Here is a 9606-nt window from a genome sequence, read left to right as displayed (position 1 = left end):
CTGTTTGAATCCAGAAGAGCCTGGGACCAGCCCATAAAGTGTGAAAAACCTCTGTCTTTCAAATGTCTCTCAAATGCTGAAGACATCTCCTTTCCAAAATTCTTGTAACCTTCAAAACAAAATATCATATCATATCATTTCTTTTACCTGAGATAAATAAGAGTTTGGTGATTCATGTTATTAGGTTCTTTTTTCAGACTGAGAATTTGTTTTCATACCTGACAGTTTGGACTGCTCTCTAGCTTGTCTTCGTCAAAGTGGTCACGTGATGTTGCTGTGACGTGTCTGGTCAGCTCATTTATACAGGTTATACATATCTGCAGTCCGAATTCCTCAGGACAGGTATCCTAGGTGTGTGAGAGTATAAAGGCCCCCTCGTCCCGGTTTATAGTCCCGTGGGTACATTCCGTATTTCAGTTGCCTCTTTAATCCATCAACTGTGTTTTTTTTTCCTCTGTCCCAATGATGTTTGCTGCCAAAACCTGTATAAATCAGCTGACTGGACACGTCACAGCAACATCACGTGACCACTCTGAGGAAGACCGCTAGTGAGCAGTCAAAAACAAACTCTTGGTCTGAAAAAAGAACCTAATAACATAAAATATCAGAGGACCAATTGAACCTAATTGGAGTATGACCTGTGGTTCAAATGTGGCCCTCAGACAAATTTTTCTTGGCCCTCAGGCTTCCAGAAGAATTGGCCCAAATGACCTTGTATCAATGAAAAAATTGACTTTTTATTGCAAGTTTTTTGAAAATCTACCTTGATAAAGCCAATATTTAATATTTAGTGTGTGGTTTTGAGGATCTTAGCATGAATAAAGACTAATGGCTCATTCTAGTGTGTTAAACATGCACATATTTCAATTATTCACTGTACTGAGCACCAGTCTACGGCCCTTGATCAGCCCTCTGCTTCGTCTGTGTTTAGATATGTGGCCCTTGATGAAAAAAGTTTGACACCCCTGTTGTAACACTTTACAATAAGGCATACCTTTAAATCACTCGTAATTGTTTATTAACCATTACCAAATCATTTACTACAAACTACAAGTATGTCATTATTAGTACATGAGTAGTTAATGACAAACATTTGTAAATTTTTTTGTAGATGATTAATTCATTTATCTCCATAACATTCCTAATTCTGCATGTAAATAGGCTCTTTAATGTGTGTTGTACTTGTACCTGCTCAAGCACAGCAAATGGAAAGGAGCTTGTCGCTAAATCTTTCACAGAACATCTTTTCTTTTCAAATCAATGTATTGTGTGCACTGTCGTTGTTAAATACATAAAGTAAATAAAAATATTTACAAATGTTTTATATGTGAGGTTCTGTTCAGGTAAATCAGAACACAAATTAAGTAGTTTTATACATCATCCATGCATGTTTGAATAATCTAGTGATCTCTCCCAGGCACTGTTTAAACCTTTCTTATGATTATTCAATATTCAGAGGCAGGATGCAAAACAAGACACTACAACTCCACAAACCTGATGTGATGTGCAGTAGTTTCAGGAGCAGAGTGCACGCTGATTCTGTTGTGATGATATTCTGAAAGGGGAGTGACTTAGCAAGGGGAGAGAGAACTCAAAGCTGTTGTAAAAACTAAAAAAAACAAAACAAAAACAACAACACACACTTCCTCATTTTCAGTTCTAATTAGAAGCGGGCAGTACACAGTGGACTTATTTTGACCTCCAGATCTGCTTTTACAATCTGTACTGGGGCAAGTTCTTCTCTCCTACAGGGTACAAGGCCTTTAACACACATGCTTGGATCATTATATTTGCTTTATTAAAAAAAGACATGACAAAAAACTTGAGTTGTAAATAAAGTTAGTCAATTCACTGGAGACTTGATGATTTAGGGAGTGTACTGGTGGTCCTGTAGTTAACATGCAGCCCTGCTCCGTCTGATCACTTCCACAGTAGTATGAAGTATGTGCAGACCAGGGGAGGCACTTCATAATGACTATTCAGTATGGGAGACTATTGGCTGTGTGTGTTTACCAGGGGACAGGGAATTGTGGATGGATAACTTTTCAATCTTTCATTTTATTTATTATGTTGTTTCAATGGGGATTATTTCATTGTGCGGTAAACATTCAATTTATGTTGTAAACACCATTGCAGTATTAAAAAGTCCATCCCTTGGGATTCAGAATACACACTTCTTCAATACTTTACAAAGATGTGAGTATGTGAGAAAGTGACTCCATGGCAGTGGAGTGGTTGGCTGCTTTTGTGGCTACCTGGTTCACACACTGAGCAGTTTTTGAAACTTTTTTGTTTTTCAAGATCAGTTTTTAAGTTTTCATCATATCATGGATTTTAAGAAATGCAGCATGTGCAGTTCAAAGGAAAAAAATAAGGGACTGTTGAAATGAGCCACTTTCAAATCCCACTTGAAACAGTGGCTAAAAGAAAACTGGACTTGTGGACACTTTTAGTTTAGAACTGTCACTTGTTATTGTTGTTTTTTCTCTGTTAAATTTGTGGTGTTACCTGCCTACGGACTACAGATGGAAATAAACATTCTTGCTATAATCTGGTAGCCAGGCTGGCGCCACCTAGTGTCTCCGCTCAATTTAATTTCTCTCCAGCAACTAGGTCAGGAATCAAAATACAATAAACAGTTCGCAAAAACACCAGAAGTGCAAGTTCAGGCACCAGCCAATCAGCGAAGAGTCATATAATCAGTGTTGTTAACGATTCCTGAGATCGAGGATTTAAAGCCAGAACAAAGAGAATGTTTGGTGAATTTTATCAAGGGGAAAGATGTTATTGTCCTTCTTCCTACTGCGTTTGGGAAAAGCTTAATATACCAGTTAGCTCATTAGTATTACATACGTCACGACCAAATAGCAAATGATAAAAAGTACCTGTCTATTGTCGAGCGAACAAATCCTAAAGTCAGACGGTTTGTACAAAGTGAAACAGTGGCTAATAATCTGGCATATTTACACTCCAATGTTGTAGATGTTCATTAATATGCACTGTCCCTATTAAATAAACTAATAAATAAATAAATAAATATATAACTAAATATGTGAAATGAGGTTGAAAACCACAGAGGATTTCTCCAGCATGAGTGAGCACTAAACTCTCATCTGAGGTGTGGCTGATGTGTCCAGACCTTGTCCCACCCCCTCAAACTTTTCTCTATTCCTCAAGGCAGCCAAACCTCCTTGTCAAAGCCTTGTTAAATGTCTGAGGCTATGTAAGGCCGGGCCCGGTTAGTACTTGGATGGTAGACCGCTGGGAATAGCAGGTGCCACAGTGGGGTGCTAGTTGCAAAACTGTTGTTGTGTCCTTAGGGAAGACACTCTGCCCCCACATTGCCTTGTATAAATGTGGTGTCTGCTGGTGATGGTCGAAGGGACGATGGCACAGATTGGTAAATTCACTTTTGTGTCTTTTGAGTCCATCCCAGGGCAGCTCTGGCTACAACAGCAGCTCACCACCAAGTATGGAGTGAGTGAATAATGCCTGAAATTGTAAAGCAAATTTGAGCATGTGGAAAAGCTTTCTATCTAATTATGCATTATTATTATTATTAAGGTACTTCCTAGTTTAGCTGTTCTGTTTGGAATATGGTTGTGGGTGGAGTTTATTTGTTTAGTCCCACTTAAATGCCACCAAACCTCCACTCCAAACAGTGACTATAGTTAGACTCAGTTGCTAAGTAGCATCCGATTGTCATAATGCAACAAAGTAGAAACAAGTGGCTTCATTGTACCATATTTTTCGTACAATAAGTCACACTTTTTTACATGGTTTGGGTGATCCTGCGACTTATACTCCGGTGTGACTTGTAGATAAAAATTTTCAGACTGACAGCCACGAGAGGGCGCTATAGGCTCGTGTGTCAGTGTCTAGTACTACTTTTACTCCTGTACCACTGTCACTTCGCACTCTACTGCACATGCCTCCTGCAGAAAAAGCTGCTGTCCCGCTGCAAATAGTGAAATATGCAGCCGAAAATGGTAATCGAGCAGCAGAAAGAAAGTTTGGAGTGAGTGAGAAACTTGTGACTGACAGGTGGAAAACGGGGATGGAGAACACAGCTTCACGGCAACTGGGCGGGTGTGCCATGTAACTTTTCTGGAAGTCACCGGATGGATCGACAAAGCCTGAACTTCAGTGACAATCGAAGCCATCGTGTAGGGATTCAGAAAGGCCGGAATAATTCTAACTGGAACTGATGTTGAGTCTGATGACAGCTACACAGAAGATGAAGTGGTGCTCCGTTTACCTCGTGGATCTATGGTTTATCTCTGGAGGTCACGCAGAAGTGACACAGAGGACGAAGAATTCAATGGATTTAGTGATTTGGAGTGAAAATGTGAGTTTGGCAAATTTATGTTCTGTTGTTTATGCTATAATTATCTGAACAACTGTTAATATGTTGCGTTAACATATTAACGCCTATTCATCTTGTTGTTCTCTATTCTGTTGTTATAACTATACTTGCTTTTCAAGATAAAATATCGGTTCCTGGTCTCTGATTTTACAAAATACATTTCCCCAAAAAGTGCGACTTATATATGTTTTTTTCTTCTTCACTGCGCATTTTTTGGCTGGTGCAACTTATACTCCAGAGTAGGGATGGGCATGATTAATCGATTAATCGAAAATTGATCATTAAGAATTTCATCGATTATGTTAATTTTAATCGACAAACCGAATATAGGTTGCTGTGTGTAGAGTGACCAAACAGGGGTCTGTACATGTGTCTCTCTGCACTCAGAAGGAGTGAGACACAAACAGTGGGTCAGTCTGCAACGTACCGAAGCACAAATGCGTATTTAACGATGATTTGTACAAGAAATTCCACGCTTTCTGTTGGGTTCGGGACAAGTGTGAGTCCATGTGCACAGTGTACAAAGCAGGAACATATGTTTCGGTGTCCAGTGGGAAAAAGCTTTGCCAGGTGAGAGTCGCGCAATGTTGATGACGAGTCCCCACCTCCCGTACGGTGTCCTGGTTTTAACAAACGCAAATCTGGTCACATTAACCTGTATTCCACTGAGTCGTGTCTTTTAATCCGACAGACGTTGAACGCATCAGCGACACAAGAGCTGTAGTTTTATCTTCGCTTAGTTTATGCAAATTAGCGATGTGGTTTTAAGTTTTGTTTCTGTGAGAGTTGCGCAAAACTGAATTAAACACATTATAATGTCAAACGGCTGATGTGGCTCTAGAGCGGTTACGGTTTATATGTCGTGAAGTAGAATTTATTTATGCAGATTAGTAGTGCAGATAGTAATAATAATGATGATCATTTTAATATAAAAACGTTAATGATTAATCGATAATTCTTCCGACGATCAATTAAGAAAATTTCATCAAATGCCCATCCCTACTCCAGAGCGACTTATAGTCCGGAAAATACTGTGGTGTTCAGAGCAGTGTAGAGTTAGGACTGAACTGTTACATACTTTTTTTTTTTACCACATACTGTATAAACCTTCATAATCCATGTCATTCAAATTATACAGTACTTCCTAATATCTCATTTTAAGCAGATTTCACATACACTACACTACACATCTTAGCTTCCTAACTCTTGTGCCTCCAGATAATCTTATCATGGGATTATTCAAAGCCACATCTCCAAAGACATTACTCTCTTTGATTATCTGTGACAGTGAAGTAAAAGCATATTCACTAAACGTATTCATACGAAACAGCCCTGACACGTGATCTGAATAGAGGATCACATTGTACAGTTAAAGCTCCATTTAAGCCTGTGCTGAACCATTGATCATGTTCTCCGACTCAGCACATAAAGCTAATGCTAATGGGGGCATTATACAGCAGAGCAGCCCCATACGCTACTGCAGGTGCTCACTCTCACGGGGAAGGAGCGGATCAGACAGCTGCACTGGGAACAAATGTTTAATTTAGATCATTTACAGACGGGGGGAAATAAGCAAGTCTTTTTCATGGTGTTTTTCAGTTAGAGTAGGCTTTAAGTGCTTCGTTTGACCATTATCAATCACTCAAACGCTAAATTTGGGCAGAGGTAGGTAGGTGAAGTGTCTTGCCCAGGGACACATCAACAGGCAGAGTGAGTGAACTGAGGTCGGACTGCTTTAGAAGGGCTTTTTCAAATGGTGAAGTAGTCGGTAGGTGAAGAGGGAGACAGAGATAGAGAGTAAAAATGGGAGAGAGGTGTGGGTTAGAGAGATAGAAAGAAAGGGAGAGAATGGGGATAGAGAAAAAGAGAGGGAAGGAGAGATAGCAGAGCCAATCCACTCTCATCCCAAAACTATTACAATAAGACGATATCGCAATTAGGTTCTGAACGAAAACAAAAGTTGAAGCACTTAGCTGAGCTGCAGCAGAGTAATTTCCTCACAATTATTTATAATCAGTCTTAAACTGTCTCAAACCGCCTTCACTCAGAAGTATCAAATGTGCCAGTGTCATATTGCTGGAATTCGCTGTGCTGCTTTTTGGCTTTTCTACATGGTTCACTCCCTACTTAGGCCAGCAGAGGGCAGTGGACATGTGATGTGTGACCTCGGGGAACTTGCTTTTTTTTAGAATAAAGTGTTAAAGTAAAGTGGAGTATTAGCGGTATAATGCTGGGGTTTTTTTTGCTCCGATGTCTCAAGTCAGGACAAGTCTCATGATACGATATCATCACAGTATGAACTTCACGGTACGATATTTATTGTGATATCATGGGAAAGCTCACGATGTGGTGGGGAGGCTCATGTTTAGGGATGTAACAATAACCAAATCTCGCGGTACGATATTTTCACGATATACATCTCACTGTATGATATTTATTGGAATACAACAAACACTGTTAATATGTTAATTTTTCCTCTTAAAATGCCTTGACAAGACTTAATCTAAAAAACTAAGACTTAAAAGTGCTTAGATCTGTTATTTCTTCTTGTAGTCTACACTGAAATGGAGCAAAGGATCATGGTCCATGTAGTTCTCTGTCATTTTTTAGCTATTGCTGAACCATAACTCTTAATTTAAGTAAAGAGACTTGTAATTTGATATATTGTGATGATCCATGATATTATTGTGAGAACTTTGACAATACGATATCATGGTATTTCGGTTATTGTTACATCCCTACTTCACTTTGTCTAAAAATGTTGGCAGCAGACAGCATGAAGCCAAATAAATTATGGCTTTGCTTAAAGACTTTACAACCCAATCATGCATTTAAAAAAAAAATGTTTAAGCAAAAAAATAAAAAAAAAAAAAAAAGAAATGCCTTCGTCAAATATTATTCTTGCTGTGGACCACAGTACACAAAATGTTTGCCAGCCCAGATGCTCATATCCCCCACCAACAAAGAGGAGGTTCATTTAGTCTTCCTATAATTTTATGTTATTAAGTTCTTTTGTCAGACCAAGAGTTTGTTTTTCATACCTCACAGTTTGGACTGCTCACTAGCACTCTTCCTCAGAGTGGTCACGTGATGTTGCTGTGACATGTCCGGTCAGCTGATTTAAACATCTTTTGGCGCTGTCTTCCTAAGAGAAGGAAACAGCGAATGCGTGTACACAAGCAACAACTGAAATACGGAAACATGCCCATGGGACTATAAACTGGGACGAGGGGGATTTTTTACTCTCACACACCTGGGATACTGTCCTGAGGAAGTCAGACTGCAGATGGCGCTGTCGTCCTGCCTCCACCAGTAGGAAGACAACACCAAAACCTGTATAAATCAGATGACTGGACACGTCACAGCAACATCACGTGACCACTCTGAGGAAGACCACTAGTGAGTAGTCCAAACTGTCAGGTATGAAAACAAACTCTTGGTCTGAAAAAAGAACCTAATAACATAATTAAAAAAAACAAAAAAAAAAAAACTGTTTAGATATTTACATAAAATCATTCTATTAAATACAAAAAATGTTTATCCATATCACTAAAAGCATCTTAGGTCAAACTCTACCTTGAGTCCATGAGGAGCTAGAGTCTTAAGTTGGTGAATCCAGAAGTGTTCTATTTTAGACAGGAACGTTTGCCGAAACATTATTAAAAACAAAAAAATAAATAAATAAAAAAGCTTTTGGACATCGGCCATCTGAGTGTGATATGCATTTTTTCCGTTTTATTTTGCTGCTCCTTGCATTTGCACCTCTACAAGAACTTCGGTGTGTGTTTTCTGTTTCATTCCGTAGTTTTCAAGTTAACAGCTCCTTTTGCCTTTAGTTCAGTGGAGATGCGCAATTCCAGAGCTGAAATCAATCAAATGATTCTAGTGAAGGTTTATTGATCTTAAAAACACAGTGGATTTGTGAGTTCAACATGTGTGAATGAAACCAAACACAACTCCTGGTATGTTTGCAATGAGGAAATAATATTGTAACATAGAACAGAAAATAGCGTAATATGAACCCTTTTAAAAAATGCATTCATGATTGTCCGTCCATGTTCAAAGATATGTTCCATCTGAAAGCCAGACTGAAAAATAAAATATCCTCATTAAGGAGAAATACTGACATTCCATTCATGAAATATTTAGTATTTGTATTCTGTGAGATTATATAATATGAAATAAGAGCCTAAGGTATAAAACTGAGATATGTAAATGAGCTCCCCTCAGCCCAACAAATGAAAATGTAAATACTGAAACAGAAAACATATTAATATTGTCTGTCAGTGTGTAAGTGTGTGTCTCTCAAGTACATTTAAAAAGCACCATTCTTTGTCTCACTTTCACAGACGGACCATGATCCTTTGCTTCTCTATGTGGGAGCTTTGTAGCAGAAAAGAAAGGATAATACAGACTTCTTTGGAGATAAGGCGTCAGCGAAAATCCTGGCCATCAGCTGGCTAAATTAGGCATTTAAATGGGAGAGGAGCCTTCCAGGTCAGAGTCAGGGAGGGAATAGAGACTCATTTGTGTGACCATTCAAAGAGCCAGCTACAGTGGACTTTTATTATTTCATTTTATTACATCTACATCCACTGCGGTGTGAAAAAGAATCGCTGCTTCAAGGGACTCTAATTGGAGATGGTGCATGTCAGTGGAGAAAAGATTATAATTGTGTTGAAATCTTGTACAGTTGTATTAATTTAATGACTTGCAGAAATTACTTAAAGCTCAAATTCATTACAGATACTTTGTGCTCAAAATGACCATGGCATGCTGCTCCCCAAACCTGACTTGGTGATTTGGTACAATAGGCGAGTTTCATTGTTGACAAAAGCGCGCCTTGCATGCTGGGAAGATTTTGGTCGGAGGCAAGAAACACAAATTTAAAATGATGGACGGAGTGAGAAAGCACGTAAAGGGTATTGATCCCGGTTATTTATCCACTCTAACGGCAGAGGACTGAAGACGATTTGACCAGAAATTGGTCATAAGCATCGATGGAGCCAAATCACCCTTTTCAACCCCTACAAAAGGTGGACCAAACCAAATTTGTGGTCAGAATCGCCAACTACCTGGCCAAATATTCACTTCGGCGATATCCACAATGACTTGGTGGAAACTCCTGGGCCATTCACAGCAGAAAAGATGAAAACCTCCAAGAGTCTTGATGTGTTGTTGAACTTGTTGGAGTCCACGGTTTGTTAGGATCTTCTACGTTTGCTCTGCGGATGTTTGAA

General features: G+C 39.0%; 1 protein-coding gene across 1 annotated transcript in view; it reads left to right on the top strand.

Moving 5' to 3' along the window:
• Positions 1-3387: 3387 nt before the first annotated feature.
• LOC110160205 (NLR family CARD domain-containing protein 3-like) overlaps positions 3388-9606 on the top strand; it is a 9399-nt gene continuing 3180 nt past the window's right edge. The window contains exon 1 of the mRNA XM_055153204.1: positions 3388-3477. Coding sequence (XP_055009179.1) covers positions 3388-3477 — 90 coding nt within the window. The remainder of the gene's footprint in view (positions 3478-9606) is intronic.

Source organism: Boleophthalmus pectinirostris, unplaced genomic scaffold (genome assembly GCF_026225935.1).
Source record: "Boleophthalmus pectinirostris isolate CB_2022bp ecotype Guang Dong unplaced genomic scaffold, ASM2622593v1 HiC_scaffold_18, whole genome shotgun sequence".
In the NCBI taxonomy this organism is placed as follows: domain Eukaryota; kingdom Metazoa; phylum Chordata; class Actinopteri; order Gobiiformes; family Gobiidae; genus Boleophthalmus; species Boleophthalmus pectinirostris.
This window is presented reverse-complemented; position numbering and strand designations above follow the sequence as displayed.